We start from the raw sequence: 14,406 nt of genomic DNA, 5'->3' as shown, positions 1-14,406 counted from the left end.
ACTTTTTAACGATTTTAAATGGGATGTTTTAAATGACCCCATGGGCAGCGATCACTTACCTACCATCATCAGGCTCTCATCGTCCACTCCAATCATCCCCACAAGGCCACGGCGCTGGAAAATTCAGCTCGCCGACTGGTCACTTTTTACAAAAAGTGCCACTCTGGAAAAGGAATTTTGTGACGACCTTAGCACAGATGCAATTAATGAGAAGTTTACTGAATGCATAATATCGGCCGCAACACTCGCTATACCACAAACAACAGGACTTGCACAAAAGAAACACAAAGTGTGGTGGACAAAAGAATGCACATTAGCAAAAAAACAACAAAAGAAAGCCTGGAGCGCTCTGCGTCGATATCCCACTGCAGAGAACCTACTCACCTTTAAGAAGGCAAAAGCCAGAGCGCGGTATGTGCGAAGAAATGCAGAGAAAACCTCTTGGCAGAAATATGTCTCCTCAATAAATAGTTCAATAACATCAAAGAAAATGTGGGAAAAAGTTCGTAAATTTACTGGTGACCATACCCCTTTCACACTTCCTCTCTTGACGGCACCCGGGACACAAACATCTTTAGAAGAACAGGCCAACATACTGGGCGAGCATTTTGCTGAGATCTCAAGCTCATCCAACTACACAAACACATTTCAGAAACACAAATCAATAGCTGAAAAACAAAAATTTCCATCTGGAGCAGGTGTACATGAGGATTATAACCAGCCTCTCACACTACAAGAATTAAATAAAGTATTATCTTGTGGAAAAAAGACAGCACCAGGACCAGACAACGTGCATTACGCTATGCTTGCACATCTCTCCGAGGCTGCTGTAGAGGCACTGTTAAAATTCTTTAATAAAATCTGGATAACTGGAAATATACCTGACGAGTGGAAAAAAGCAGTCATAATACCTTTTCTCAAACCCGGAAAACCACCAACAAGTCCTAGCAGTTACAGACCAATAGCCCTCACCAACTGCATTGCTAAATCTTTCGAAAGTGTAATAAACATTAGACTAACCTTCGTACTTGAATCTCGGCAACTACTAGATAAACACCAATGTGGGTTTAAGAAAACATGCTCCACCACAGATCATCTTGTCCGCCTAGAAAACACCATCCGGGATGCGTTCATCCACAAGCAGCACTGTATTGGGGTCTTCTTCGACTTGGAGAAGGCCTACGATACTACGTGGAAGTTCGGCATCCTCCGTGACCTAGCAGAGCTAGGTATCCGCGGCAGGATGTTGAACTGCTTGAACGACTTCCTGGCTAACCGCACATTCCGAGTCCGCCTAGGAGCAACTCTCTCCATGACTTTCACCCAAGAGAACGGCGTACCCCAGGGGTGCATTCTAAGCACGACACTCTTCATAGTAAAAATGAATTCCTTAGCTAAAGTAATACCCAAGTCCATAATGTATTCAGTCTATGTAGATGACCTACAAATAGCATGCACGTCCTCTAGCATATCAACCTGTGAGAGACAAATACAAATCACACTAAATAAACTAGGTGCTTGGGCAGACATAAATGGGTTTAAATTTTCTCCTCAAAAAACAGTAGCTGTTCTTTTTTCATTGCGACGAGGCCTACAGGTCGATCCCAGTCTATACTTGAATCACACTGCGCTACCAATTAAACTAGAACACAAATTTTTAGGCGTAACTTTCGACAAGAAACTCACATTTCTACCACATATTAACAACCTTAAAAAGAAAGCTTCTCAAGCCCTCAATATCTTAAAAGTTCTCTCACGGAAGCGGTGGGGGTCCGATAGAGCAAGCCTTTTACAAATATATCGCTCTCTGGTGCGCTCCAAGCTGGACTACGGGTGCATAGTATATGGTTCGGCAAGAGCATCCTACTTAAAAAGATTAGACCCCATTCATAATCTTGGTCTGCGCCTATCATCTGGAGCATACAGAACATCACCAGTAGTTAGCCTTTACGTTGAAACTAATGAAGCCGCTCTTGAGGATCGAAGAATCGCCCTTACATGCTCATATGTCTTAAAAATCCGTTCTCTTCCGAAACATCTCTGCCATCCAGTTGTCACCAAGTGCCCATCTAAAAGATTGTTCATCAACAAACCACATTCTATCAGACCATTACTACTGCGCTTTGAAGACAAATGTGAAGAGCTAACAGTACTAGATGCCCTACCGAATATTGCACAAAGGAATGAATATTTACCACCATGGTACAGCCTGCCTTCAGTATGTGACCTCACAATGACACATTTAGATAAAAAGCAAACGCCAAATGAGTACATATTACAGGAATTCTTTGCACTACAAGAAAAGTATGACACTTACATTGAATTTTATACCGATGGCTCAAAAACAGAAAATCACGTTGGAAGTGCAGTAATCCAAGGAAAAAACAAACAGATAATGCGACTACCAGAATGCGCATCGGTTTTTACTGCTGAGTGTTATGCCATCTTTGTAGCTGTGGAAAAAATAGTAAGAGAGAATATCAAAAATAGCATCATTTACACCGATTCCCTGAGTATGCTCAAAGCACTGCACTCCAGAAATGCTGCTGAACCCATAATAGGTAACATCATACATAACATTGTTAAAATCACAAAACAAAAACGTAACATTAAATTCTGCTGGGTTCCTAGCCATGTTGGAATCGTAGGTAATGAAAAAGCAGATGTATGCGCTGCACAAGCCCGGAATGGCCAAATAAAACAAGTGAGCATACCGCACAGGGATTGCTTAAAGTTTATCAACAGTAAACTCAGAAATAAGTGGCAGGCCGCATGGCAAGATCACGTAAACAACAAATTACATTCTGTGAAACCAATTTTAGGGGAATGGCAATCATGTAGGTAGGCATCAAGAACGTTTTACCGAAGTTATTTTATGTCGGCTCCGCATTGGACACACCCACCTCACGCACGACTTTCTGCTAGCCAAACAAAACAAACCTCTCTGTGAAATGTGTGGTGCTGAACTCACAGTGAACCACATTTTAATTTCATGCATAAAATTAGAAGAACTAAGAAAGAAATATTTCACAACATTTTACAGGGAAAGCATCCCATTACACCCCATGCTACTCTTAGGTGATCGAGCACTGGTTGACATTTCATGTATTTTTAGGTTTCTCAAGGAAGCCAACGTTTTAAACAAACTCTAAGTATTTTTAAAAAGCTTCACCATTAACAAAAACTCTAACCTTGAGGTTGGCGCAGCATAGCCTCAGTTGCTTTTGCGCCATAAAAATCAATATAACTAACTAACTCATAGAGGATGATGCAAGAGCAACATGGCGCTACCCACTGAACGAGAACTCAAACGCTAGGAAACGCCCTGTTTTCGAACATCGAACGTTACACTTTGGTATGAAAACACTGGCTGAGAGAGCTTTCCGATTTTCAAACCAAAGGAGGGACGCAAAACTGTCTACGAACGTTGGGACGCACAGCCGACGATTGAATAAGGCGCATTGGCAACTTAGCCGCAGTAAGGGTGACGCTTTCAACACACGAGAGAAATGAAAGGTGACTTACTTTTGCTGAGAACGAGGTGCACCTTTCAGCGCAGTCCTGGTAGTAAAAGGCATCGCGGGAAAACTGCAAATAGCAGTGTGAAGCGCCCACAAGCACGAGACAAAGGAGGCAGAAAAACGTTGGGAGCGTCCACTTCGCGCGCGTAGCAAGGAACCACTAGAGACCGCAACGCCAAACGGCCAGACGAAGTACTACATTCCAAAAATGCAAAAGAAACAAAGCAACAACATAAAAATAATCACAAACTGCATCTCATACTTTTATGTGACGCTAAGCATTTACAACTTGCAAAAAGGTTTATATTTGCTTGAAACAGTTAAATTTGCGTAGACTGTAGACTGTATCGCGACCGAGCGGAGCGACACCAAGCAGCAAGCTGAGGCGTTCAGGACGCAAAGGCAGGCGAAGGCGCGCGCCGCTTTCGAGACCGGCCGTGGCGAGGGAAGAATGCGCGCGAGCCGCGAGTACCGCGAGCAGACTGCCCCAACATGGCGAAGACAGCATGGAAGGAAGCGGCGATAGCGGCGATGGCGCGACGGCAACATTCCTTGCTCGTGGCCAGCCGAGGCCGAACGAAGAGGCGTTCGCCACAAGAAACAAATTTCATGATTCGCGTAACTTTAGTGCAGCTTTACAAGTGGTGGGCTAGTTGTACTCGATGTGGACTGTGATAAACGTGATTTCGGACTGCATATGACAAAATGCGCTGTCAGAGTTTGAGCACAAAGCGCGGACTTTGCACCGGTGAGCCTGCTCTAAAAAAGGTGAAAATATCGGTGTAGGGCACTGAAATCTAACAGTTTATGTGCCACACTTGCATGTTTCATTCATGGCTTGGAATAAAACGTGAAGCTTGAAAACGCTTGCCATGATCTATATCATGTTTAATCTATGGTGGCAGCTTTCTGCCAATCCCCTGAACGTATTGGCCCGTCTTCGTAGCATAGTCTTAAGTTAGACGTTTCAGAAAGCGCGGACGTCTTAAACGGACGTCTTAAAGAAGTTTCCAAAAGACATCTTGCCGTCGACGTATATGAGACGTTTCATTCTAGCGCAAGACATGTGAAGCCATTTCGAGCTGTTTCAGGACGTTTCTAATGGTGTCTTCGACTGGTCATTTCAGATCGCTCTAGAGCGCTCTGAGATGCAGTCTGTTACGTTTCGCCTCCTTCGTGAGAAAAAAATCGGCGTGGTAGCAGCGGAATGCCGATGAGTCGCGAAAGGCATGCGGGGTAAACGCCTGAATTAGCCACGGAAGCGGCGTCGGTCATCCACCCCGCATCTGGCCAGCCAGCTCCGCAGTACAGAAAGAAGTTAGCTGCCACGTTCCACAGTACTAGACATTCCAAGGGGCACATCAAGTTGACAGCAGCAACCGTCTTCCAGGAAGAAGTGGTCAACGACCGTTTCCCCTACCCCGAGCACGTGCGACCACATGAAAGGCGCAGGAATGCTGTTCGAGAGCATTCCAGAATCTGCGCGACGCAGAGTGCATCCTTCTCTCCCAACACGTGACGGGGACGTGTTCCCTATTGAGTGTGTGTGTGTGTGTGGGTGCCACAGTGAACTTTCAGCACCCTCCTTTCCCGACAAGCCCGCCCCCATCTAGGGAGCCCAGGGACAAGGAAGGATATAAAACTCGGCGCCTTGGACGGCCGAGTAGCTCCTGACCATCTGAGCTCATCGACATGTAGCTCTGCTCCTTGTTTTGAGACTCTCTTACTGAGACGTTCTCTCAGTTGCTGTTTGTATATATGTAAATTCCCTTGTATAAAGTTCTTCTTCTTGTCTTTCCCTCAAACCTCGTCTCCGACCTTCCTCATCCCCTCTCCGGCACGACCATGCTACCTGATCTTTAATAACTGGTTGCCAGCGGTGGAATCGAGTCAACGGACGTCAGCGGAGAGACGTGGTCAACGGTTTGCTGAGCAGCAGTTCGGCGAGTCGGGAGCAGTGCAACAGCCCTGTGTGATGACTGGTTGCCTGCAGCGGAACGACTGCGCTGGGTTCTTGGCTGCGAGGTTTGGTGAGTGCGGGACTTTCCTCTACTAAGTTTTGCCAGGCTTTTGTTAAGTGTCAGAAACAGAGCTGGTAATTGGGATTGTCGTTGCTGCCGGGTTAGAGCGGCAAGACAATAGGGGCAGTAGAGAAAGCAGCACTCGGAGCGGCCATGGATCTGAAATCTTTACGCAAACCGAAGTTACTGGAACTTGCAAGAGAGTTGGGTCTGGATGTCTCAGACAAACTCAGAAAACCAGAGCTGCTGAAGGCTATTCTTGCGTTGGAGGCTGAAGATGACGAGCTCGCGGAATGCCTTGAGACCATTGAGGAAAGGGAAATGGCAAAGAAAAAGGAGGTCGAACTTGAGAGTGAAATGGCAAAGAAAAAGGAGGAGGAATTTAAGAGGGAAAAGGAACGTCAAGAACAAAGAGAACAGGAGGAACTTGAACGTAAACAAAAACAAGAGAAAGAGGAACGGGAGCGTCAACACGCTTTGGAAATGAAGCGTCTCGAAATAGAGATGGAACGCGCTCGTAGTGGAGGTCAGGCACACGGTGCAGGAGAGCGGGTATTGTACAAAATGACTGACTTGATGCGGTCGTTTAAGACTGGAGAGGACATTGGTTTGTTCCTTGTTCACTTCGAGCGAACGTGCGAGCAGCAGGGGTTTTCTCGGGAAACATGGCCACGGCGCTTGCTCACTTTGTTGCCCGCTGAGGCGGCCGACGTAATCGCTCGCCTGAAGAAAGAGGAGGCAGAGGATTTTGATCATGTGAAGTCGAGTCTGCTAAAAAAGTACAGGCTGTCAGCGGAAGCGTTCCGTCGGAACTTTCGCGAAACTGAGAAAGACAAAAATGAGTCGTATCCGGATTTCGCCTACAAACTTATGTCAAACATGCAGGAATGGCTCAAAGAGGAGAAGGCCTTTGGTAATCACGAGAAGGTTCTGCAGTGTTTCGGGCTGGAACAGTTTTATAGACGGTTACCGGAGAACGTTCGGTACTGGGTCTTGGACAGGCCAGACGTCAGTACGGTGGCGAGAGCCGCCGAGCTAGCAGAGGAGTTTGTGACTCGTCGGGCTCGCGGAGCTAAGGACGGTCAAAAGAGTGAATTCGGGTCGAAGTTCGAGAGGCCGAAGTTCACGCCCATTAGAATAAAGGAGGGCAAACGTGGTGCGGACCAGAGTGAAAACGGTCCGTCCGAGCGCAAAGAGACGCCGGAAGCCGAACGCAGAAAGAGGTTCGAGGCAAGGCAGCCGCGCGCGTGTTATACTTGCCAGAAGCCGGGACACTTTTCGGCGCAGTGTCCCGAAGCGAAAACAAAGCTCGTGCTTTTGTCAGTATGCAGTGGCGACGAGAACATGAAGCTTCTCGAGCCGTACATACGAGACCTCGTTGTGAACGGGAAAGAGTGCCGAGTTCTTCGGGATTCTGCGGCGACGATGGATGTGGTTCACCCCTCGTACGTAGAACCCGATATGTTCACGGGCGAGTGCGCGTGGATCAAACAAGCCGTAGAAGCACACAGCGTGTGTTTGCCCGTAGCAAAAGTGCGTATTGAAGGACCTTTCGGCGCACTTGAGACAGAGGCCGCGGTGTCATCTATGCTCCCCCCTCAGTACCCGTACCTATTCTCAAACAGGTCCGATCAACTCTTGCGCGAAAAGGGACTTTTGTTTGGTGAGGCTAGTGTTCAGGCCTTAACTAGATCGAGAGCTCTGGAGCTAGCTGCAAAGGCGGTAGTTGCGGAGGCGACGCTGCCGAACAGTGGAAAAGGGTCGGAGATACAGCACACTGAGATTGAGAGCATATCTGCACTGTGTAGAAAGGAGCCTGAAACGTTGAAGGCATCGGATGTGCCAGAGAGAATGCCGGACACCGAAAAATTAGAGGAACTACCTGCAGACCTGCTCATCGCGCCTACGTCAGAGGGACTTAATAGGTTACTAGAAGTCCGCAGTTGTGATCTGATTGCAGAGCAAAAAAAGGACCGCAGCCTAGAGAATATCCGCTGTAATGTGAAAGAAGGGATCGCCCAGAAAAATATCCGTTTTGTAGAAAGAAGGGGGATCCTGTACCGCAAGTATCTCGACCGCAGGGGAGTTGAGTTCGATCAGCTCGTCGTGCCTCAGCGCTATCGTCAGGATTTGTTGCGCATGTCTCATGGAGGTTCGTGGTCCGGGCACCTAGGAGTTAAAAAGACTAAGGACCGTCTTTTGCAAGAATATTATTGGCCGGGGTGTTTCCGTGACGCAGAACTGTTCGTAAGGACATGTGACACCTGTCAGCGTGTGGGCAAACCTGGGGACAAAGCGCGAGCGCCGTTGAAGTTGGTGCCTATCATTACGGAGCCCTTTAGACGACTCGTTATTGACACAGTAGGACCACTGCCGGTAACGACCTCTGGCTACAAACACATTTTGACTGTGATCTGCCCAGCAACAAAGTTCCCCGAGGCCGTACCGCTTAAAGAGCTCAGCTCGGTTGAGATTGTTAATGCACTACTGTCCATATTCGCTCGGGTTGGTTTTCCTGCGGAAATCCAGTCAGACCAGGGCACGGTGTTTACAAGCGCTTTGACCACGGCCTTTCTAAAAAGGTGTGGAATAAAGCTTTTACATAGCTCCGTGTACCATCCCCAATCGAACTCCGTTGAGAAGCTCCACTCCGTCATGAAGCGGGTATTGAGAGCGTTGTGTTTTGAAAAGAAAACAGACTGGGAGCTATGCTTGCCTGCAGCGATGTTTGCATTGAGAACCGCGCCCCATGAGGCTACGGGGTTTTCGCCAGCTGAGCTTGTGTATGGTCGCACGCTGCGGTCTCCGCTACGCATGCTTCGTGAATCGTGGGAAGGCCGGGGCGACGACCCAGTCGTGGTGGAGTACGTACTGGGGCTGCTCGAACGTTTAAAAAGGGCACAGGAGTTGTCAGGTGAAGCACTGAGAAAAGCCCAGCAGAGGGCCAAAGTTTATTATGATCGGACAGCAAGGGCCCGTCGTTTTGAGGTGGGCGACGACGTAATGATTTTACGGACATCGCTGAAAAACAGGCTCGAGGTGCAGTGGGAGGGTCCGGCACGGATTGTGCAAAAACTGTCGGACGTTAACTACGTAGTGAACCTACCAGGAAAACGTAAAGTACAGCAGGTTTACCACTGTAATCTGCTCAAACCATATAGACAACGGGAAGCAGTGGTGTGTATGATGGTAAACGCTCCCGAAGAGCTTCCGGTCGAGCTTCCGGGATTGTGTTCAGTGACGAACAGGGAAGGCACTGAACAAGTAATTAGTGACTTGGTATTGAAAGCACCGCTGTCGCCTGAGCGGAAAACCGAGCTGCACGAGCTCTTGCAGGAGTTTCGAGGTCAGTTCTCTGATAGGCCAGGTAGGACTTCCGTGCTTACTCATGACATAGAACTTAACTCGGCAGAGCCGGTACGGTCCAAGGCGTACCGGGTGCCGCCGCGCCAGCGCGATATTATGGAAGCTGAGGTAAAGAAAATGCTTGAGCTGGATGTTATTGAGGCTTGTGAAAGTGATTATACCTCCCCTTTGATTTTAGTGGAGGTACCGGGCAAGGACCCTCGTCCTTGCGTCGATTACCGCAAGCTTAATTCCATCACTAAGGATCAAATTTATCCGATTCCGAACATCGAGGAGCGCATCGAGAAAGTTAGTAACGCTCAGTTTATCTCCACACTAGACCTAGTCAGGGGTTACTGGCAGGTTCCCCTTACAGAGCAGGCTAGTAGATATGCGGCGTTCATTTCACCAATGGGAACATTCCGTCCTAAAGTTTTGAGTTTTGGTTTAAAGAATGCGCCGTACTGCTTTTCTAGCCTCATGGACAAAGTGTTGCGGGGACAGGAAGAGTTCGCTTTGCCGTATTTAGACGATGTAGCAATATTTTCCGCATCGTGGCCTGAGCATAAGGCACACTTGCGGGCAGTTTTAACCCGCCTGCGCGACGCGAGCTTGACGGTCAAGGCTCCTAAGTGCCAGTTGGCACAGGCCGAGGTTGTTTACCTCGGTCACGTGATTGGCCAGGGCCGTCGCCGCCCTTCGGAACTAAAGGTAGCCGCGATACGAGACTTCCCGCAGCCGCGCACAAAGACTGATATCAGGTCTTTCTTGGGTGTCGCCGGCTACTATCAGAGGTACATCCCCAGGTATTCTGATATCGCGAGTCCCTTGACGGATGCTCTCAGGAAAACAGAGCCACAAACAGTCGCCTGGGACAAAAAAATGGAAACAGCCTTTAGCACCCTAAAGAGCGCTCTAACGAGTCAGCCTGTGCTACGATCGCCCGACTACTCTAAAGGTTTCGTGGTTCAGTGCGATGCTAGTGAGCGGGGCATGGGCGTTGTGTTGTGCCAGAAGGAAAATGGAGAAGAGGAGCACCCTGTCCTGTATGCTAGTCGTAAGCTGACCAGCCGTGAGCAGGCGTACAGCGCCACCGAGAAAGAATGCGCGTGTCTCGTATGGGCCGTTCAGAAATTGTCGTGCTACCTTGCCGGCTCGAGGTTTATCATAGAGACGGATCATTGCCCTCTCCAATGGCTGCAGATAACCTCTTCCAAAAATGGCCGCCTCCTGCGCTGGAGCCTCGTATTGCAACAATATTCTTTTGAGGTGCGTTACAAAAAGGGGAGTCTCAACGGTAACGCCGATGGCTTGAGTCGAAGTCCCTAGCGCAAGAATCAGCCTCGAAGTTGCTGCTTACTGGTGTTTTTTTTCCTGATATAGGCTTTTGAACATATCGTTTTTGCTTTTTTGTTTCAAAGTGAGACGGGTTTTGCAGTGTAATGTTCGGATTTGTGGACACTGAGTGCTGCTGGACTACTCCCAGGGATTAAAGGATTAAATGACTGAATAAGAGGGAAAGAGGCTGGCATTGCTTAGTGTGGATTGTGTCGTGCTTGCTGACTGACCGGTTGGGTTTTCGGCGTAGTTCTAACGCTAGCAGGGAACCGGTCATTTTGAAGTCACGTTGCAGTGCCCTTTGTGAACCTGAACGTGCGAAGGAAGCCTTCGAGGTGCGCTGGGCTCAAGAAGCAACGAGAGATGACCGACTCCAGTTAAAAGCAGCCTCGAGCGACATCCCTCCAGACAGCGGATGCAGTCCCCTGTCCATCGGGATCTCCTTCTCCCGGCGGGGCAGTCTGTTACGTTTCGCCTCCTTCGTGAGAAAAAAATCGGCGTGGTAGCAGCGGAATGCCGATGAGTCGCGAAAGGCATGCGGGGTAAACGCCTGAATTAGCCACGGAAGCGGCGTCGGTCATCCACCCCGCATCTGGCCAGCCAGCTCCGCAGTACAGAAAGAAGTTAGCTGCCACGTTCCACAGTACTAGACATTCCAAGGGGCACATCAAGTTGACAGCAGCAACCGTCTTCCAGGAAGAAGTGGTCAACGACCGTTTCCCCTACCCCGAGCACGTGCGACCACATGAAAGGCGCAGGAATGCTGTTCGAGAGCATTCCAGAATCTGCGCGACGCAGAGTGCATCCTTCTCTCCCAACACGTGACGGGGACGTGTTCCCTATTGAGTGTGTGTGTGTGTGTGGGTGCCACAGTGAACTTTCAGCACCCTCCTTTCCCGACAAGCCCGCCCCCATCTAGGGAGCCCAGGGACAAGGAAGGATATAAAACTCGGCGCCTTGGACGGCCGAGTAGCTCCTGACCATCTGAGCTCATCGACATGTAGCTCTGCTCCTTGTTTTGAGACTCTCTTACTGAGACGTTCTCTCAGTTGCTGTTTGTATATATGTAAATTCCCTTGTATAAAGTTCTTCTTCTTGTCTTTCCCTCAAACCTCGTCTCCGACCTTCCTCATCCCCTCTCCGGCACGACCATGCTACCTGATCGTTCGGCTGGTCGAAATCAAGCGCTCTGACTACATTCGGCTGGTTCTTTCAGAGCACCCGCCTCCAGCTCAGAGCGCTCTGAGGCCCTCCGAGAAAAAAGTCGGAGCGGCCCCGAGATGTGTTCACGTGACAGAGCCACTTCCGCCGTTTCGTGGAGACGGATGCGAAGCCAGGGTAGCCCAGGACACACCACGACCGGTCTGGCGAGGCCTAACGCGTCGGTTTTTACGCATCCGTTCAAGCAAGTTTAGGCGCTTAGGTATTAGACGCATTTAAAACGTCCCTGCTGTGTGGCTCTGTGAGGCGAAATGTCGAAAAAAACACGAATCATTACGTTGGGTACGCCATTACGGAAGTTACGTCCCTTTTCTGCTTCCTGCGCTTTCGCTCTGAAAGCTTGCTGACCATTCGGCTTGACCGATCTCGCTATGCGCTCGGAGCTGGAGCGGCTCTCACTTTGCCAAATCCGAACCGGATCGTGGGAGCGACCAGTCGAAGACACCATAAGACGTTCTGTGTTTCGTGGCTATGGGCTAGAGATATGCGCTTGTCGCTCTCATCCAAGCCGAAGTTAAACGTGGTATTTAGAACGGAAGAGATTTTAAGGCGAAAGCCTAAATTTAATGTCTCATCGTTGTAAGCAGCAGTTGTCGACAGAAATGTCACGCTTTTCAATTGGTCGAAACGGTCGTGATGTCACAGTGCGCGAATTTCAAACGGGGCCAATTGTACTTTGGCTAGTAACCATGCAACCATTTAAAGGGATCGTATAATGATGCTGCAAGTAAGTGGGACTGAGCATAGTTAATTGCTTAATTAATCAATTAGCCTAACTAGCTGCTCTAGTCAGGCCATATAAATAAATAAAACAGAGTAGGAAATTGCTCGAGCTCGGGAATCGAACCCCGGTCTTCGGCGTGCGAGACGAGCATGCTATCCACTCCGCCATGCCAGCTCGATGGTTTGGAATGAACAGGAGGTCGGCGTTCCTGGCCTGGTGTGCAGACGCGTGTGCGTATGGGCTCCGGCCATTTCTCCTATTTTGACCGACTTTTGACCTTCCGCCGACTTTTATTGTGTCTCCCGAAGTTCACGAAGGTGCTCGGCACCTGCTCAGCCCAATTTCGGGACCGGCACTCCGTTTTTGTGACCTGCATGGACACTTGTTTCCACCGAGCCCAGCGCCAGCCTCGCTAAGCCTACCGCCGCTGGCGATAGGCTCTGCTTCGCAGCCGGGCCCAGTGCTTCGCCAAGCATGGACGTCGTCACCGTGGAGGGGGAGGATCTAGCCCCTCAAGATTATATACCCACGGACTGGACCTACGTAGCCCACTGCTACGAACGCGGCTCCACCGCTTCTTCACCGAAACGCACTCCCAAGCCACCGCTGACGGAGACGCCTTCCGCGTCCGCGTCCGCCCAGCATACCGCGTCCCAGCAGCTACCTCCCTCCACGTCACGTAAGCTACCTCGAGGTGCACCGTCACTGCCACGTCTCCCTCTTGAAGACTTTAAAGTCATCATTCGCCCTCGTGGGGGCCTCAATCTGCGTGCCTGGGGCGAGAACGCTCTTCGCAGAGCAATCACCTCAAGTCTTCGTTTGACTTACTCCGATACCGCAGAGGACCGCCTTCGGGTGAATTTCGTTCAAAACACCCTCACCTTTAGCACCCCGAACCGGGACCACGCCATCACTTACACGAAGCTACAGGAAATCATCCTGGGTCCGACAAGCTACCCAGTTGCCACCTATTTGGCCCCACGAGGCGCATACGTCCGAGGTATCATTCACCACCAATACGTCGATGAGACCCAGGAGGAAATCATGGAGTACTTGATACCCCAGAATCCAGAACACTGCATTCTCTACGCCCGCCGTTTAGGCAAGACCCAATCTATTGTCATCACTTTCGCAGGGACAAAGGTCCCCCGCCAAGTCTCCTACGCAGGAAGTGCTGTGCGCTGCTACATCTTCAAGAACAAAGTGGAAGCCTGCCTTAACTGTCGCAAAACAGGACACCGAGAGGACGTTTGCCCGTCTCCCAAGCTCTCCAAGTGTCCTCACTGCGGAGTTTGCGACCCTGACGAAACTCATGAATGCACCCCCACTTGTATAGTTTGTTCTGATCCTCACCAGACTGGTTCCTCCAAGTGTAAACGCCGCTACAAAGTGCCTGCTGCCGTACTGAAACGCCAGCTACAAGCTGACTCAGACAGTGCCTCCACCTCCCATCGTTCCCGATCCCGGACCCGTCGCCAAGGGTCTGGAAACACCTCGGCCAAAATGGATTCTAACCGCTCCTCCTCCTCTTACTGGCGCTCCAGCCGGAATCGCTCCCAGTCCTTCCCACCCCTGGACTCCAAGTCGTCTCCTCACCGAGAGCCCTCCAAGAAAAGCCAGGTGAGCTGGGCAGCTGCGGCTTCTCACTCTCAGCAATCTCAGTCTCGTGATTCAGAGCTGCAAGCCCTGCGCGACGAGATAACAGCCCTTAAAGCTAGCAATCATAGACTCCAACAAGAAAACGCTTCTTTAAAGCGTCCACCCTTTGCACCGGATCCACCACAAATCCCACTCTACCAGTTCAACCTGTTCCTACCATCTCACCTCAGGCGCCCTCATCTACTCCCCCGCAACCGAACGATACTACCTCTAGTCCTCCCTCTAAGCGGAAAGCTACCTCCCGCTCAGAACGCTACGTTAATTTTGCCGACCTCGAGGAATTTGAGGCTCGCCTAGAGGAAAAATTAGAGACTAAAATTGATGCTAAGCTCGAAGCAAAATTTGCTGAGTTCTCCCATCAAATCCAACAGCAAATGCTCCAGTTCCAACAACAAATGCAGCAGCAAATCCAACAACAACTTAACACCCTCATGCAACAGATCCAAACACGCGTCACAGGCCTTGAAGCTAGGGGAAACGCAACGGCCGCCCTCCACACGACGCGCGGTAAACCATACGGTCGCTTGCCGCACGCTCCCACCACCCAACCCATCTTAGCTTCACCCACACTACACCA

At 49.9% G+C, this 14,406-nt stretch overlaps 1 protein-coding gene across 1 annotated transcript; it reads left to right on the top strand.

Moving 5' to 3' along the window:
- The first annotated feature begins 5,237 nt into the window (after positions 1-5,237).
- On the top strand, positions 5,238-14,043 carry LOC149334566 (uncharacterized). Its single transcript, XM_089557954.1, has 3 exons — positions 5,238-7,449; positions 9,364-9,959; positions 14,000-14,043. The coding sequence occupies exons 1-3, from the start codon at positions 5,696-5,698 to the stop codon at positions 14,041-14,043; spliced, it is 2,394 nt and encodes a 797-aa protein (XP_089414080.1). The 5' UTR covers positions 5,238-5,695.
- The last annotated feature ends 363 nt before the right edge of the window (positions 14,044-14,406 follow it).

The sequence above is a fragment of the Amblyomma mixtum genome, chromosome 8, assembly GCF_055824585.1.
Source record: "Amblyomma mixtum isolate Tamu chromosome 8, ASM5582458v1, whole genome shotgun sequence".
Classification (NCBI taxonomy): Eukaryota; Metazoa; Arthropoda; class Arachnida; order Ixodida; family Ixodidae; genus Amblyomma; species Amblyomma mixtum.
The sequence above is the reverse complement of the archived record's forward strand: the minus strand, read 5'-3'. Positions and strand labels throughout refer to the sequence as shown.

Coding starts and splice junctions, on each gene's coding strand:
- LOC149334566 (XM_089557954.1), top strand. CDS start 5,696: ATGGATCTGAAATCTTTACGCAAACCGAAGTTACTGGAACTTGCAAGA. Junction 7,450..9,363: donor GACCTGCTCATCGCGCCTAC/GTCAGAGGGACT, acceptor CTGCTTTTCTAG/CCTCATGGACAAAGTGTTGC. Junction 9,960..13,999: donor TAGTCGTAAGCTGACCAGCC/GTGAGCAGGCGT, acceptor ATCTCACCTCAG/GCGCCCTCATCTACTCCCCC.